The sequence below is a fragment of the Paracoccidioides brasiliensis genome, assembly GCF_000150735.1.
Source record: "Paracoccidioides brasiliensis Pb18 unplaced genomic scaffold supercont2.1, whole genome shotgun sequence".
Classification (NCBI taxonomy): domain Eukaryota; kingdom Fungi; phylum Ascomycota; class Eurotiomycetes; order Onygenales; family Ajellomycetaceae; genus Paracoccidioides; species Paracoccidioides brasiliensis.
The window spans coordinates 1,822,262-1,840,327 of NW_011371358.1; the positions used below are offsets into that span (position 1 = coordinate 1,822,262).

Genomic DNA, 18,066 nt, shown 5'->3' on the forward strand with positions numbered 1-18,066 from the left:
CTTAACGAATCTCCTCCGCAGATCGTATGGGTTTATCTTTGACGCTATCCACTGTCCTTACATTAGTTGCTGGGAATTTTCCTGGTATGTAAGTTGCAATTTTGCAAGTCATGTCAGAACGAACTGGCAAGGCTATCTATCAATGGCATATCTGGAAGTTCATACAAAAAGGACACACTTTTGGTTTAATGTAAGCGAATCACCTACAGGAACAGATCACCTACCTAATTAGTAAAAGAATTTCAAATCAAGCAACAATTATATGGAATTACACATAGGAAATTATAGACATTATTCCCTAACCCATGGGCATGCAGGCGCTCTATGTCTTGTATTATCACCTTTACTACAGCGTGCTGGTGCTCGCTTTTTATTAGGCTGATTTGAATCCTCCATTACCCCCTCCACAGCTTGTTGAGCAGCTTGAGCCCTAGCTAATCCTTCCTCTGCTCTTAAAATACACTCCTGAGCTATGTAGGCACGTCCTTGTTCTCACTTGCATTTTTGCTTCTCATTTGCAGCCCATAGGACCTTGTTTTCCTGTGTCAGAATAGCAGCACTATGCATGGCTAGCTGGCACCATCGAACCAGTTGATTTAGGGCTTGATTGGTTGGACTAGAAGGGCTTTGTGTACGGCGCTTGATACGCTGCTTGATCTTGTCGGACTGACCTTCTAATTGAGCCACATTGCAGGGGGGCTTTGGGATCCAGGGAGACTGAGATCCATGAGATGTGCCAGGGGGACTGTGTGTATGTAGCTGAGATTGTAGGCGCGTAAGAACCCCCTCTGGGTTGTATGGCATTAAGCCTGTGGCCTTGAAGCCAGTCCTAATAGCCATATCCTTCATTGCCTCCTTTCTGGCTACAGCACATAGACCCAAGAACTCATCCCTTATCCACATGATTGATGTCAAGTCTCATGCCTGTTTCAACCTGCTTGCCATATTTCCTTCTTTAAAGGAGGAAAACAGCTTACATCTAATGAATGCAGTGGCATATAAAAAGGTATAATAGCATTCTCCATGCAGAATTGATCAAATCCAGCTGTGGCATGGTTTCCATGACCATCTAGAATAAGAAGCTGATATTTGCCGACTGGTCGAGCTTGTGTATGCTTGTAGAACACCCCTTTCAACCACATTAGATCTAGCTGGTCAGTGGCCCAGTCATTCTCACTAACCTCAATCACTCAGTCTGCAGGCAGGTCCTCATACCATGAAGTCTGATGCATCTTGCCCTTGAGAATAATCATTGAAGATAGAGCTCATCCCGTTGTATAGACTGCCTCAATCACAGTCACTCATTCTCTATTTCCAGGCTGTACAAGAGATGCCTTTCCAGGTCTTTCAGGTCTAGTGACCACTCATGTTGTTGCAATGACCCTCATAAGAAAGCCAACTTCATCAAAGTTGTATATATCCTCTGGTAGAATATCATAATATTTTCTGGTATTCTCCACCAGCCTAAACCATGCAAGTATAATCTTTGGGTCTTCACAAAAGGCTCACTGATGGTCATATCTGCGTATGAGTCTGGTTTTTAGCTCATCATGGTGTTGAATGAATCTTCGAACCCAGCATTCTCCAATTGTTAGGTGATGAACCAGATTCCATACATGTCTAGCAGTTGAATGTCCATATCTGTATGCTTGCGATTCAGGGGGATAGACCTCTCTCATCCATGGATATTATCCATCGAACTAGAGATTCTTCTTCAATTGAGATCAGCTTTCAATTGCCTTGTTGAGAATTCGCGTGGTTGGTTCGAACTGCGTAGTCGGTAGGATAGGCTTGAGAGAACAACATTATACGCCTTGGCAGCCGCTCGCATGCTTGAAAATAGCTTAGTTTCATAAGCACTAATGGCTAAAAGAAGCCTTCCCTTCTGATTGGAAGCTTGATCTTTTGATTTGGTGGCCATATTGAATGATTTGGTGGATTCAGGTGGTTGAAACGGAACAGTGTTGTGGTAGGTGATTAGTTAGTTAACTAACGTAGTTAATCCTCCGAGGCCACCACAATCACCAGTAATTAACTAAATTTTAACCCGAAATATCTATGCTCAAAAACCCCTAGTTAAATTGGATTAAATTACACTAGTTTCCAGGGCATTTATTCTTGTATGCCTGAGCGTGCCGCAATTGCTGCATCTCTGTGGCGCTCGTGTGCGTGGTCTAAATTCTGCTGGCGGAGGCACAGGGGGTTGAATGATAGACAGTTCAACAGACTCAGCAGGTGGAATAACTAGATCCTGAACTTCCTCTCTAGTTAAACCTCCTTCTTGTTGGATTCTGCAGGTAGACCTCTTTTCTGGGGTAAGATGACTGCCGTGCCCCTCCAAATAAGAAGAAGGTGAGTGCAAATCCTGCGTGGATTTGCAGCAAGAATAAATATCCTAGTAAGCCATTAAGTCCTATCTCATCTGTAGTCCAGTCATTAGGACTAACATCAAGCCTCCAGCCATCTGGAAGCCTGTCAAACCAGCCTTCTTGTAGATTCTGACTCTCGAGAATCACATACGGGGGTAGGGCCCAGACCGACGCTTTGACTGCCTCAATCACAGTCACCCATTCTCGATTTCCTGGTTGTAGAAGCTTTGCCCGGCCGTAGCGCTCAGCACTGGTGATGACCTTGGTAGTTGCACAGAGCCCCATTGCAAATCCAGTCTCATCAAAGTTGTAGATATCTTCAGCTTGAATCCCACGCTCAGCAATTATATCTCCCAGAGTCATAAACCAGTCCTGAAAAACCCTTATATCCTCACATTTTACTCACTCATGATTATAGCGTCTAGAATGGAGGCATTGGAGCTCCATACATCATTTAATCAGCTTATAGACCCAGTTCTTGCCAACGCGGGGAGGGGTAGAGGTGGAATGCCATAGGGTAAAGAAGATGATTAGCCCTATTCTCAACAAATGCCAGCTGGTGGGGTATTCCTCATTTTGCGAGGTCAAGAATCCACTAAACTAGCAGATTCTCTTCTGAACTAGCAGATTCTCTTCGGATTCAGCTAGTTTAACTGAACTTGCGCGTAAATTCACCCTTGCAGGCCTGCCCTTAAGTCGATCCTGCAGAGAAGTACGAGGCAACCTCATATAGGTATGCAGCTTCACGAATTGAGGTTATTTCATGCTTTTCAATAGCATTTATCGCGAGTTCAAGTCTTCGCTCTGTCTATATAGAGAATTTTTAGCATTTTTACAACAAATTGGTGGCATGATTGCACGTTGAAGTGGTTTAATTAGGATATTGAAAGTATTTTGAATTTGGTGGCCCGACTCGGGGGGTAGATTACGTTAGCTAGCTAAGCTTTTTAGTTCCCGCTTAACTAGTTTATTAATATCGAGGTTTTGCTTCAAAATGGTTAGAACTATTTCGATCTCAACTGGGGCACTCTCACTGCTTCTCGATTATGCGGCCTCAAATACAGCCGCTTCACATGCCCATCGCTTTCGACCTCCGCCAACTGTCTCTATGGTAATCTATTCGAATGTGCCCAAGGATCAAAGTTGATATGCAAAGAACTTGGACAATGAGTCAGAGATTGTGCATGCCGACAACAACCAGTCTCACTGCCTTGTTTCTAGAGAGTTAATGCTTTAAGTTGTCTTGCAAAAATGAGTCATATCCCTACAATTCAGAACCTCATGATCACAGATCGCTAAGGCGTGCGTATATTATCCTTTGCCAAGTCGCCTGCAGGGCTCACTGCCGGCATTGATTATTATTTCCCTGTGCAACTGAGAGGCAATCTGTTCAACAAAAGGGGATTGATTGTCTGCAATAGATGTTCAGTACTGCCACATTTTTGAGAAACAACGGTCAACTGAACTACAATAACCCATGGGTATTTTGCCTAAGGTATTCACTGGAGCTCCCTGTCTTTGTCTATTCCTAGTATAAGAACCTCATTATTAACTTTATTTGTTTTTTTTTTAAAAAAAAATTCGGTGGCTTGTCTTTCACAAACTTGGAAGAACAATATGTTCCTATCCCGGAAAATCAAATAGGGTTGGTTGGATGGCTAGGATACCCAACAACTACTCATTAAATACTCCGTATAACCATGTGCGTGCGCGCTTTTGATAGTTCTTTGTTGCTGTCAAACGCTGTCAAACGGAGGGTGGTTAGACCCAACAAGCCATTGGCCTTTTCGGGAGAGAGTCCAGCGTCCAGAGCACTGGGATCGCTCTGATAAAACCTAAAATTAGTAATTATTTTATGCCAAGTGATCGAACCAGCCAAAAGGACTTTTGGGTTTGCCTATGGGAGTCGAGTTTTGTTCATTAGGAGAGTTTGTTTAACTGACATCCCTGGTATGAGACCTCGGGAATCGCTCGTCCCGAGACTTCACACGAAAGGATTTCTGTATCGGCGAACTATTCACTCCACCTTTTGAACTTTGCAAAAGGCTTGGATGCCATCCAGTATGTCAATAATTCCTTTTCCGGTACCGAACCTTTTGGTGATTTGGAGTCAACCTATAGACAAATTAAGTGAAACATCAAATTTGCTTCTATAGGTTTTGCTCACAGTGACACATGCGTTTCGGAAGAACTGTTGGTCACAAACAAGCGTTGGCTGCCTCGCAGAACCGAAACATCTTGGATTCAGCCCGTGTCCCCATCATGATTACCACAGAAACCTGTGTCGGTTCTCTGTTTCGTTTCAGGGTTTCACGAGCGAGCCAGGATGATATTGATACTATTGTAATGCCTTTTGCCTTTTCCAAAGTTTGCTCCAAACACCCATACTCTCGACCAATATCTTGACCACCACAGCAATCAGGTTTTTTTGGACGTTAGGTGACAGAGGTTCTTAACCTTTTGCGGAATGGCTCGGAGCTGAAGTGGACGACCTCCGCAAATTGTTCAATTCCTCGTGGAATTAATTGAAGTTTTTCAAGTATGTATGTCATTGAGAGAGCATAGACCAGATCACACAATAGTTCTCCAAATGATAATAATGCCGGACGATCATTTTGAAACCAAAAAAATGTTGCTCAAGGCAGACTCACAGAAGATGATGGGTTTAAAGAAATTAATATAATTGTGATTTTCATCTTTCCTCAGTGACCCCTTGTTACAATGTACACCGTGCCTTATCCCAGTTGGATCTAAATCATTAAACCTTTGGTTCAAAGAGAGATCTTCATGGATGCATGTCCTCCGTTCAGTGGTAACCATTATAAATGCAGATCCCAATGAAGAAAAAGGCTCTTGTTGTCAAGAAACGCAGTTTTAAGCCAAATTTTTCTTGGAACATCCCTCGGCCTGACCCTCCTATAGTTGTCTCTTTGCGCTGACAAAAATCTCCGTCAGTGCTCGAAACTCGATCACCACTACTGGGTTACAGGATCGGCGTTAGCCGCGGAGGTGAATCCTGTTTTTGGCCAGGTTGACCACGGAATAATCATGGTAAGGAGCTGGGAATAATCCTTGCATGTAAAGCTCAATATCTGGGACCAGGGTATGTCACAACAAACCTCCAGTCCAACGACACCAACTGCTCCTGCCAAGAGTCAAGAGACAAGAAAAGCAAAAAATAAAAATTTGAGGTACAAGAGAGAGAAAACTGTTCTTTGGTGTGGCCAAGACTAGTTCTGGAACACTGCAAGTGATAACTAATTGGACATCCTGGTATGTCGGCGGGTTTTCGAAAAATCTCCTGGGATCAATAGAACATGGACATGGGAATAATAACGGGGCTGGTGGGGGGACATGCAAAGAATCAGCCGGGAAAAAGAACTTATTTTCGACAGGGAGTAAAGTTGAACCTTTCGTTGACAGGTCCTTTTTCATCATTATTTTTTAGGATACTTAGAGAGCGGTTGCCAACGGAATCGCTGAGCAATACTCCATTACCCCATGGTGCAATCTCCAGAAAATTCTCGCAACTTCTTTTCAGAATGCTTCTTCGGAATGCGCTCTGGTAAAGTTTGACTCCCTCCATTTTGATAAAGCAAGGATCCTGACTGGCTTGCAATGCGCGCATGATATCACATCCACACAACGCATTGCCGGCGGCTTGTGGATTGTTGGTAGGCTTGTGTAGAGGATCTGCTCCAGACCACCACCACCACCACCACCATCATCATCATCATCATTATTATTATTATTGCCAAATCCTGGGCGAGACGTCTGTGCATTCAATGCTGGCCCATTTGTTACTTTATTTTATTCATAGCCTTCAACTCTCGCTCAATGCACTCCAGGTCACAGAGCACGCTAGCGGAAACCAACCAGCCCTCCCAGGTTTCTTATTTTAGCCAGACAGCCCGCAGCCCTGTCAATCCACATCACTCCAGGCTCGAGACTCCAGAATCCAACCCCGTATCTGCAGCCTCACTTTTTTTCTTTTTCTTTTTTCTTTCTTTATTTTTTTGTTGAACAAATCGTGGATGGCACACGGTTGTCTCTTCCAGGATCTTCGGATGCGTCTGTGTGTACAATACATACAGGTACATACTTGTACAGAGTGCATAGATTAATTTTGCTTCTCGTTCACAGGCATCTCTGCCAAAACCGATTCATTCCTCCGTACCGAGTCGTACTGCTCCATTCATGCAACCAGCGCGAGGGGAATGAATCATGATAACGCCTTGCTGGGGATTGCAGTGTCAGCAGCGTACCCACCTAGACCGCCAGGTCGAGGCTGACTGCCATGCCGCAAATGACGCGGACCATCAACCATGACGGCGCTAGGACACTATTAATTAATATTTATTATCCATTATGATTTTATTATCGATACACAGATCCTCGAGAATCCACAGGAAGATGCAAGGGTTTTATGCAATTTTACGCCGTACACTTACTCAAAACTTGGTAGGGACATACGTATCTACCCTCCAAGGGCTGCCTGTAGTTCTAACCTTGGAGAGCCTCAAATCATATCTAGGTAAGATGAGCCAAATCTGATGTCTGCTGTTATTCTTGGACCATACCAAGGAGCATCCAAGAGTGGAGATAAGGACTCTTTGTAATTCGTTCAACAGTCGTTGATTGTCCCTCAAAACGTGACTGTGTGAGGAACCAGACGCTGCAGTTGCGATAAACTTTAAGTACGTGGAAAATAGAGACACTTGCGCCCAGTCATTTTTCCGACAGAACTCATGTGACCAGATTAAAATAAGGTTGTGGCTAAGTTCCCACGTGATATTAAGTTCATCCATCGCCTTGGAGTCCCTGGAGAAGTTTGTAGCAACAACTCACTGGTTTTGGGCGTTGATTGACTCAGAGGTCTGGTAAGAGCGGGATGACGTAACCGCGCCACGTTATATTGTTCTCCTGATCAAGATGAGGCTAATGCCAAAAATACACAAGTAGCTTTTCATTCAGAGATCAAGTTCCCAACTCCTATTCCTGGTAAATCAGATAAATATCAAAGCTTCTTCGACCGCAGCCTGATTAAGTTTTGCGAGAATTCCATTTTCAGCAACAGCAGCCAGTCTTTCTGATGGCGAAGGAAGGTTTAAACTCAGACATACAAAAGCGATGCCAGAGGGAGGACGGACCATCGGCACCAGCCAAGGAACATTCAATGTCAACTTCATCGCACCCCTTTTTGACAGACTAACAATGCATCCGGGTACTGTCCAGGCAGCAACCATATTGCCAGTAGAAGAGCCCTTTGATAAGTTTAAAGGCAGCTGAAAAGGACTTCCGTGGGGAGGCAAGCCCTCAGAGTCTGACAGCAACCCCAACAGCCCAACCAACTTGCCACCACCAACTCGGGGAAATAAAAAGAGAATAGCATAACCCTGGAGGGTTCGGGCAAATAAGACGCAATAACGCATGTCGTTCTAGCGCCCTTCCATATTCCTCCCTGGGGATCATGAGCCTTCAGTATTTTTCAGAACGCTTCCCCATCACCTGACTGCGACTAGTCGTTCCTAGCGATGGAGCGGTGCCAGGGGACTGGACAACCCCCCAGCGGCTGGTCTCAGGCAGGCTGGGAAACATCCGCGGCAGTCTCGGCAGAAACTCCGCCCAATGATAGCGCTCCCACTTGTAAAAATTAATGTGCTAATTTTGTTGACCCTGGTCGTTCGTCCACTTAACTTCGAGACGTATTTGCGCTGGTTCCATCGAACTAGGATGGGAATTATGCAAGCAAAGAATCAACATCCTCCATCCTACCAGTCTCATGATGATGGATCAGTTTCCATCGGTCTCCGTGGGGTCCAGTGCTCTGCATTCTCGTTCGAGCAACCAATAATTAATTGTACTTTAGGACTAGGAATACTTGTGGCAGTTTATACTATGCTAACCTGCGATACTATCTATACACCGAGTTTGGCGCATATGCAGCCTATGAACCCCACCAAATGAATGGATGGCTCAGGGGGGCAGAGTGTAGTGTGCGTGCTCACGGTGAAAGCTATGGAAAAATGACAGAAGAGAACCGTTGAAAAAGCGTTAACAAGTTACTGTTCTTGCACGGCATGACAAATGACTCGGTCGCCCTTTAGCAGACGGTTCTTTGTGCCGAACGTAACAACAAACTGGATGTTTAATTCCTGCTTTTTCCATCATTTTCTCTGAAGAGTGGCTGGCTCTATTTTTGACAACATGCCATGATCAAAACAAGTTTGTCATGGAGAGTGGTGACTGGTGAAAAAAATATCACTCGTAGAGGGGACTTGGTTCTCAAGTTTGAGGCCTTCGTTTCCAGTGTCAGCCTGCAAACGGATTTCCCATTGTATGTGCTATTGCGTGCGTGGAGTAAAGTCTAACTGACGGATAAATATTGCACTCAGGCAATAATTCAAACATGAGTAAGGTTTATGAATTTGTCACCTGCTTCTTACAGTTTCACGATGTCATTCTCTCTGTCTTTAAGCTTCAAGCCCAAGAGTAGTGATACTGAAAGCTCAGAAATCGGGTTTTGAGGGCATGGATGTTACCAAGGCAATAGAGGCACCACCACACCGCTGGTCGATCATCATCATTCTTTCCCAGTAATCAAATCCATAGACCGTGGATGCTTGCCACTAACTGCTTGGTCAAAACGACTAAAATGTGGCAGATTCTACGGGAATACTCCTGTTCCTGAATTTGAGGGCTACCAAGCCACCAGAAACATCATCACCACCTGCGACCAGCAATCGGGAATTTATATAATATATATATATATATATATATTTGAAAGATATAAACACCACCGGACATTCTTCGTGGTATCAAGCCCCAATTAGCAGAGCGCGTGTGCACAAATTGCGGCTTCAAGTCTCCCAGCAGCCAGGCAGGCAAAGCCCACTCACTACCTTCGTACTTCCGTACTATGCACACTAACAAAGAGAAAGCATCCAACAGCAGAGTAATTAATATTAATCTTCCAAGGGGGTGTTGCTAGCTTGTGCTGGAAACTACGCTTTTTATGCGTCTCTGACTCGACGCTCTCGCTCTTATTCATAAATGCTTGCTCGATCAGCAGAGCCTAACCGCCACGACAAGCACTAAGCATGAAAAAGCCTGCATTTTGCCATCAGTTTGCAGAAGCAACGGAAGCAGTAGTAGTGTGTCATCTCTTTTGTTACGTTACTGTTCCCTTGGCTGGTGGCTGATCCATGGTTAATCCCACCACCCAGCCCAAGTTTTTTGCCTCCCCCCTTTTGCCCAGTCTTCCAGACTCCTTTGTCAAAACCACCAATAATAGCCAGTGGAAAGCTTCCTTTGATCCATTTTCACCCACATCATCATTCTTCTACGCACGCACGCACGCACGCACGCACGCAACCAACCAAACTGATTTCGGTCATGACCCCCGCTGGCCCTATGTGAAGCATACATTACTCCAGTTACCTGGTAAGGTAAACCGTCCTTGGCCCTTTGGCTACTTGGCTCCATGGATCATAGCAACTACATTTACTACCCACGGAAGTATACACGATCGTATTACGGAGGCCCTAAAGTTTCTGAAAAGGTGAACTTAGCCTTTTTTTAGGCTCACTAACCGTTAGGACAGAGGATTTGACACTCCCAACTTTACCTGAAGAATTTTGGGGCAGGGAATCACGCTTGTGGGGTCCAAGCCTCCTTCGAACATTTCATATGCATATCGGCTGAAGTCATCGAGGAGGCGGGGTGGGGGGTTGGCGGGCTGGCTATTAGCCTCATTATCCCAGCCTGGCAATCATGCGTGGCTCTGGAAATGGGATTTGCCGATATCTGGCGACTCACCACATTTAGTGTCTTTCTTTGATTCGCCCAGAGAGAATGGCTTGTGGAATAGCGCTTGACAACCCCCCCCCCCCTCCCCCAAAAGGCGATGATTCTCATCACTAGCAACGAACGATATAAGAGCAAAGTTTCCATGAGAGAGGGGCGGTGGCACTCTTGCCTCTTATTTGTGGCCTAATTCGCCTTGCTCGATGAACTATGTGGAGTTTAAAGAAAGCATGGGCCGTGTCAAGTGTGGATAATTAAGGATTATTTATTTCTAAATTGTGAAGGGCCCCCGGCTAAACCGCATGCGACCCCCTTTTAAGATCATAACTCCTTAAAGTTCCATCACCGATGGTGAAAACTACTTTAAACTCTCAACTATTTGGATAACTATGATCGTATTTTACCCTTTAGCTTCAACCTCAATTCCGTCGCTCGCTCATTTTTCTTATACATCCGCCTCTCTATACCCTCATCCATCCATCCATCCATCCATCCATCCATTCTTCTTGTTCTTCTTCTTGTTCTTCTTCTTCTTCTTCTTCTTCTTCTTCCGACCTCTTCTATCTACCTGTGCAATCATAACACTGCTGTCTTTTTTTTCCTCTGTTCTTCGTAATAATTTGCCCAAACATCCCGCTTTATTGTCATTGCTTTGGTCGCGCATCTATATCGGATGACATATCACTGGGCTACATTGCCATAATCATTCCTTTTCAAAAAACTTTTTTGACAAATTACTTCAAAACACACATATATTATACCCCGTCCATACAGTTTTGAGGATCAGGATCCCTAGTTATATATTTAATTCGGAGGTTTCCGTTTCCCAGGTTAAACCAATAATATTTACTGACCCGGGAAAGTTGATATTGGAACCCTCTTGTTTACGGAGCCTCTTCAAACCTCAGTTGCGGCCCCGTATAATGTATCCCACAATGTTACCAACACCTCCACCATCACCACCGCCTGTTTCAATATGCGATGCTCCGGAAGATAGGCTCGGATTGTTGCTTGCCAACCGGCTGGAACTCACGAGCGTTCTTGGGATAGGTGCCTATGGTGTTGTGTATTCTGCTATCGACATCCATACCCATGTGCCGTACGCTGTCAAGGCCCTCAATAAGGGAGGACTCGACCCCAAACAGCTAAAGTTTCAACAACGAGAAATCAGGCTTCATCATTTGGCTAGTCAACATCCCAATGTGGTTTCTTTGGTCCGCATAATGGATTCTCTTGAGTGTACTTTTGTTGTCATCGAGTTTTGCCCAGAAGGCGATCTGTTTTCCAACATTACCGAAAGAGGTCAGTTCGTTGGAAACGATTTCCTTGCCAAGCGGGCTTTTCTCCAGATTTTGGATGCCGTGCAGTATTGCCACTCCATTGGAATCTATCACCGGGATCTCAAACCAGAAAACATTTTGGTCACGGATCATGGAATGACAGTCAAGCTGGCCGACTTTGGCCTTGCCACGACTGATTTCTACACGTCTGATTTTGGATGTGGCTCAACGTTCTATATGTCACCAGGTATTTTATAATCCCCCCTGTCCGTTGATCTAAAAAGTTCTCTTCTCTATTGAAAGCCTCTGTTTTTCTACATTTTAAATCTAACTGCGACATAGAGTGCCAACAATATAACCCGCGACCATATGCTTCTGCACCAAATGATGTATGGAGTCTTGGAGTCATCCTGGTAAATCTCTGCTGTGGGCGGAATCCATGGAAAAGAGCATCCGCGGAAGATACCACCTTCCGCGCCTTTCTCAAGGATCCACAGTTTCTGAGGACAATCTTACCCTTGTCCCCCGAGCTCGATTCTATCTTGAGGCGCATTTTTGAGTGCAACCCCCAGAAGAGAATTTTAATTCCAGAACTGAGGAAATTGATTGTGGAATGTCCTAGATTCACCGTTCGCGCCGGGTCTTCTTGTTTATCCGCACCCTCCACCCCTGCTTGTCTGAGCTACCAATCTCCGAAGGAATCTTTTGGCCTCTTCAACTATATTCCATGCCCAGTCTCACCTCCAGCCGAACCAATCAACGTCCAATATTCGCTGTCAGCGGGTTCTGATACCTCTCTCTCTGATAGCGGGTCCTCTATCTCGTCTTCATCTTCTTCATCCGAATATACGCGTTGCAGCCAAGCATCGAATCGAATTGGATACGCCCCACCTTCAAGAGTACCTAATTTCTGGGGTTCCATTATACCACTCAGCGACATTGGCGATAAGGACATATCACGACAACACCCCATGGAACCCGCAATTGCCGTATATTGAGAGACACCCGTGACTTAACATTCCCCACTCTCCATTATTTCCCCTTAAAAATTTCCTTGGAAGAACCCACATACCTCTTCTTTAATACCAAACAACGGAACGAATTTCCTTTTTCTTTTTAATGACCTTGGCGCAACTCCGAAGTACGCAAGTACTGGATTTGATTATCTATATCCAATGGATATTACCTACATTCTCTAATACAAAATCACTCAGGAATCATCTTGCCAAACCAGGAAACAACAATTATTTTTGCTGGATTTTATCTGCTGGCCATTTGGACTTGCAAACTCGTCCCGTCTCAATCTGGATTGGATTTATCCACTTGGGGATTTCCCTCTTTACTGTTGTGATTTTTTTGGCCATTCATCTTTTTTTATCACGCATAACCTATCTTGGTCGCCCTCCCGTCTCCCTCGTTCTCCGCAACCGGGTCTGTCCATTCTTTACGCTCTTGGGAGCAATCCCACTCCTTTTCACATTGTAACAAAAATCACTCCTCTTTCCACATAAGGCGACAACTTTGTGCAAAGTATGTTTTACTGCGGTGGTTGGTCTCGTTCTATTTTGGAAGGAAAACATTCTTGTCTGGCGTTGGATCCGTGCATCGCAATCGAATATGAATGATGTCTAACCCATCTTTCTGAGGGTTTCTTTTTGGCGCCTTTATATAGGGAGTGCGATTGTCTGTTTTGAGGCTTGGTGGTCTTGTTTTTACAGTGTTTGCTTTTTTTACAGTGTTTGCTTGTTGTCATCCTTCATTCCGTCTCAGAAAAGTGATGGTACCTTTATTTTCTTGTCCATATCTTCTGATGTCTTGTTATTATTTCACATATTCCCCTGCCTGTTGTTGTTGTTGTACATTTGCCTTACTGATACCCATGTCGATCCCTATTTTGCACTTGCAATCATATAAAAGGCGAACAGAACTTTTTATATTCTCTGTCATATATAATACCTTATTTATTCACCTTTGTACTCTGCATACATGATGGTTACCTGCAGCCAGAAATTTTAGTGTACATTCAGCCCTCCATCTCTTTACTTGAATCTATTGGTGAACAGTTAACTTGCATTATGCCCTAGGTTGGGTTTAATAAACCTGATGGGTTGTATAATTATTTGATGCATTGAAGAAGAATGTCGATAACCCTTAGATCTGTACTTAAAGAATCCTATCTATTTATAGTTTCTTATCTCCACTAGACTGCGCTCTCTATTCTGTATATTAGAATTGTTTCAACTGTGGCGCAACTGATGACTTGGCACTCAGGCATAATATATACATCACCATTACACTCACATGAAGCGTCTTGTCTCTCTATCGCAGTGTGTTCTGTTTGTGCTGTCTGAATAATTTTAATGGGACATCATTCCCAATCTACCGTTTCATTTCATATGTACGACAGGCCATTCAATCCTTTTTATCTGGTCTCCGCTGCTCAAGCACAAAAGTGATGCTGGGCCCGTTGGCAGCACTTTTCTCCAGTATATATATATATGGATGTATGGATGTATGTATGTATACGAGCAAATTGAGGTTTGTGGATCGCTAACCAACCTCATCTATTCTGTCATGACATGGAAGGCAAAGAAATGAGCTAGCATAGACCAAGAGCGCAAGGGAACACAAACTCACTCATAAAAATAAACAAAGGGGCTTAGCATTCATATAACAAGCATGTCCCAAAAGAAGACACTTTCATGCCCTTAACCCTCATCACAGTCCACATTTTTTTTTTTAAATTACATCTCTCGCCGACTCACATATTTCTTCCACCTGTAACCATAATCGTCTGGCCATTGACATAGCTAAACAAAGGGCTCGCAACTGCCAAAATCGACCTCGCCGCCTCCGCAGGAGTAGCCCCTCTTCTCAGAGGGATATCTGGGTACTTTTCCGCCTCGTCGTTCCCAGCTCTAGCAGCCAGCTGCTTAGAGGGAATCCCCAGAGCGACCTTCTCACCGTCAGGCGTTGTAATGAACGCGCCAGCCTCCTTGGCGGAAGTCAACCGTGTCAAAACAAGGCCGAATGCAATGGTGTTGGCACGCACGCCGAATTGAGGACCCCATTCCTTCGCAATGGTCTTAGTAAGACCGACCATCCCCGCTTTGCCGACGGCGTAGTTTGCTTGGCCCCTGTGAGTGTGTTAGTTATATTGGGCAATAAGCAAAGGGTTCCGAATGCATAACATTTTAAAGGAAGGGAGAAACCATTTGGGACAACTGACGCATTTCCGTGGATACCGCTGGTGCTGCTGATGTTTACAACAACTCTGTCTACGCCATCCTTAACTCTGAAATATGGAGATGCGGCTTGGACAAGCTTGAAGGGAGCTGTGGCGTGGACAGCTAGCATGGCTTCCCATTGCTTATCTGAGAGCTGGTTATTTGAAATAACGTGGCAATGTGTTAGCTGATGTTAGTGGTATAGAAGTGGCCATGTAACATAACAAAAGAAGCAGGACAGAGTATCTAACCTTATGGATAACGCCATCCCATGTATAGCCGGCATTATTAATAATGATATGGATTTTTCCATTTCCAAACTGCGCAGCTTTCTCAACCACCCTCTTTAGATATGCTGCATCCGTCACATCGCCAACTACGGCAATGGCTCGTCCGGGTGCGGCGTCATTGATAGCTTTTGCAACAGCCTCTGCTTTCTCTGTTCATAATTTCAATATACATCAGCCCTGCCTGCCTTGCCATGGTTGTAGGTAGCATAGATTGGTTGCATGGATTCTACTAACTGGCATCGAGATCCGCAACAACCACCTTCGCGCCCTCGTTGGCGAACAAGCGAGCAGCTTCAGCGCCAACACCCTGTCCAGCTCCAGTGATAATGGCAACTTTGCCAGCAAGCATGCCCTGCGGGTAATTAAGGTGGGAGGACACCTGTGCGATGCGGTCTTGAGGGGCCATGGTGATTGAGGGTTGGTGTGATCCGAGCAGAATATATTTGTAGCTTTAAAGCAAGGTACAGAAGAATAGGGCAGCAGTATCTTAGACACAGGAGCAGATAAACAATGGGTATATATATATATAGGTGACAAATACAAAATGGAATTTTTAAAAATTTCTGGAAAGTGTTTGGTTATGTAGTTCCCCTACTCGCGGGGGAGTGTGTTGGAGAACGCCAAAATAACCCGGAATGAACGCCGAATGCCGAGGAACAAAGATTGCTCTCACTTTGTTGCCGTTTCCGACAGCAATGAAGAGTCAAAAGAGACAAGAATTACGAGTATGTGTCTGTGTGAACTGTACAAAAGGTGGTATATTGTATTAGTCTTTACGGTTTAGATAGCCCTAAATTTTGTTAACTTTTTTTAAGGTTTGACTCTCACTACAATTACGACTATTCGATCTGAATTCCCGATAAGAAATAAAAACTCCCAGAGACCAAACATATACAAAACCTAATATACAATCTAAGGGGAGTGTGCATTGTTACATATAAACAGACCGTCTATAAACATGCCGGAGCCAAAACGCTATGCGATAGTCAAACGCTTGCAGCAGACCTGTTAAATGTGAGATAGCCGCAAGAACAACAAGACATGAAATATCTGACGAGAGCTTCCCCGGATGTCAAATTTTCAAGGGTGCTGTCGTTCCGGCACTTGTGCCGCATGTATAGCAGCGCCAGCTATGTACAAACCCCATTGCAGCACGAGCCAGAAGAGTCCGATTTGATCCAACATCTGCTCTAAACCAGAAGCTCATAGATCATGCATCACATGAAAGATCGCCGCCAGTCCCATGGCAACAAACATGCTGGCACGAAACGGTCGCCGCGCGGGCGTTCTGAAGCGTGGGCATGAACGAAATGATAGTGCATCGCGTCCTGATCAAAGGATATAATTGTCCGGTACAATTCCTGGGATTTGGGAAAGCAGTAGTAGCCGTAATAGATGCTCGGGATGAAACTCCCTGTGATCAACCCGACAATGCCGACATAGTCCCATTCCCCAGCTTGCCAGCGGTTGCGTTGGTAACATCGCAATGGTTGATTGTTAATCCCGCCGTCGCAAATCATGGAATGGTCCTCGAGATGTTGCGCCTCGGCAAACGTTGGGTCGCCGCCGGATAATAGTATTTGCGAAGCGAGTGCAAACAGGACAAACACCGGGATGATGTTGTGGGCTCAAAGCTCGAAGCTTCCCCCCGCGGCATTTTCCAATTGAAATCTCACCTCACAATATATCGCAGGGTCATGATTAACCTATAGTGTTTGTTGACGGCTTGGGAGGCTGCTCTCTGAACACGCAATGGATGATACGTTGCGGCCTCCAAAGGTCACGCAAGGTTGGACTGGTGGGGCAGGCAGGATATCGAACGACTCCCTCGCCCAGGTGGGATTTACTTCCAAAGGAGATACAAAGTAGGTGGTCGGCAAATACTAACCAAGGGTATACATATACCTGGGTGCATATGTGTTGTTTTCATGGCGGGCATTGACGATATGCTGCGTAGGCTCCTTGAACCCAAGGCCCAAGAACAGTACTACAAGAAGATCGTAGATCGATATGTACACTTTTGCAACGTCCATTCGGGGAACCTCGATGCCGCATTTGGCTCACTCCCAAGAAACCGATCCGAAGATCCAACGAAGAACCCTCCGGTTCCTATACCCATAAGACCAGGCTCTAGATCGAGATCCCGTTCCCGATCACCAAAGCCCCCAAGCAAACCCACTGCTCCAAATGGGACCAAGGCCCCTGCTCCGCCAGAACAGCCTCCACCACCAGCAGAAGAACTCTCCACGCTTCTTCTCTCTCTCCGTAAGCTGCGCGAAGCAATCCTAGCGACCAGCTCAAAAACTCCCATCGCATTCTCGCAGCGAGTCCATATATTCTGTATTCGAGTATCGATCCTCGCCCAGCATCCACCGTCGTACTACCCCCCTCTACAGCGTTTGCTGAAACACCTTCACTCCTCTGCGAATCCGTTAGATCCATCTGACCTGCACGAATTCACGACATATCTGATCCTAGACTACGCCTGTCGACAAGGCGATATGCCGGCGGCATATGAGCTCCGGGCACGCTCAAAAGTGGCATTTGGATACCGCAATAATTCCGTGGACCATACACTCAGAGCGCTAATGCACGATGACTGGGTGTTGTTTTGGAGGACTAAACGGAACGAGAATGCGTATACAAAGGCCTTGTTGAACTGGGCTGTCGACAGTGTACGCAGGCGAGCATTGAAGGCTGTTGGGAGAGCATATCTATCAGTAGATGTGAACTATTTGGTGGAATGCTGCGCAGGAGAAAGTGAAGGTTGGACATGGGAAACGTTGGTGGAAAGGGAGGGCCTGGGGTGGAAGAGAGAAGATGACAAAGTTCTAATAAGGGTTAGGAAGCCGATAGCTGAACCAAAAAGGTAACATATATATATCTTGTATAGCATGAACCATCACACGGAACCGGAGTATTGGTTGGTAAGGTATACGTTCGAGCCTCCGCATACGGCGTGAGAAGTTTCCATTTGTGAATGGTGTTTTATAGATACAGGCGCACGGAGTTTCGGTGTTTGACTGCGTCTAATGTATCTGAATACCACAGACGAGGAGTTTCAAGTTTAGCAAATGGATCCCAGCATTAGAGC

The 18,066-nt window shown here is 45.2% G+C and overlaps 5 protein-coding genes across 5 annotated transcripts; 2 read left to right on the forward strand and 3 right to left on the reverse strand.

The window, feature by feature from the left end:
- Window positions 1-492: 492 nt before the first annotated feature.
- On the reverse strand, window positions 493-903 carry PADG_00543 (uncharacterized protein; the record flags this gene model as incomplete). Its single annotated transcript, XM_010757578.1, has 1 exon — window positions 493-903. The coding sequence occupies one exon, from the start codon at window positions 901-903 to the stop codon at window positions 493-495; it is 411 nt and encodes a 136-aa protein (XP_010755880.1).
- Window positions 904-6,591: 5,688 nt separating this feature from the next.
- On the reverse strand, window positions 6,592-7,177 carry PADG_11112 (uncharacterized protein; the record flags this gene model as incomplete). Its single annotated transcript, XM_010758410.1, has 2 exons — window positions 6,592-6,703; window positions 6,843-7,177. The coding sequence occupies 2 exons, from the start codon at window positions 7,175-7,177 to the stop codon at window positions 6,592-6,594; spliced, it is 447 nt and encodes a 148-aa protein (XP_010756712.1).
- A 3,933-nt stretch (window positions 7,178-11,110) lies between these two features.
- On the forward strand, window positions 11,111-12,453 carry PADG_00545 (RAN protein kinase; the record flags this gene model as incomplete). Its single annotated transcript, XM_010758089.1, has 2 exons — window positions 11,111-11,702; window positions 11,798-12,453. 2 exons carry the CDS (start codon window positions 11,111-11,113, stop codon window positions 12,451-12,453), a joined length of 1,248 nt encoding a protein of 415 aa, XP_010756391.1.
- A 1,763-nt stretch (window positions 12,454-14,216) lies between these two features.
- On the reverse strand, window positions 14,217-15,378 carry PADG_00546 (uncharacterized protein; the record flags this gene model as incomplete). The annotated part of the gene is made up of 4 exons (XM_010758090.1): window positions 14,217-14,592; window positions 14,685-14,836; window positions 14,934-15,121; window positions 15,207-15,378. 4 exons carry the CDS (start codon window positions 15,376-15,378, stop codon window positions 14,217-14,219), a joined length of 888 nt encoding a protein of 295 aa, XP_010756392.1.
- A 1,346-nt stretch (window positions 15,379-16,724) lies between these two features.
- Window positions 16,725-17,845, forward strand: PADG_00547 (uncharacterized protein; the record flags this gene model as incomplete). Its single annotated transcript, XM_010758091.1, has 2 exons — window positions 16,725-16,837; window positions 16,930-17,845. 2 exons carry the CDS (start codon window positions 16,725-16,727, stop codon window positions 17,843-17,845), a joined length of 1,029 nt encoding a protein of 342 aa, XP_010756393.1.
- Window positions 17,846-18,066: the final 221 nt, after the last annotated feature.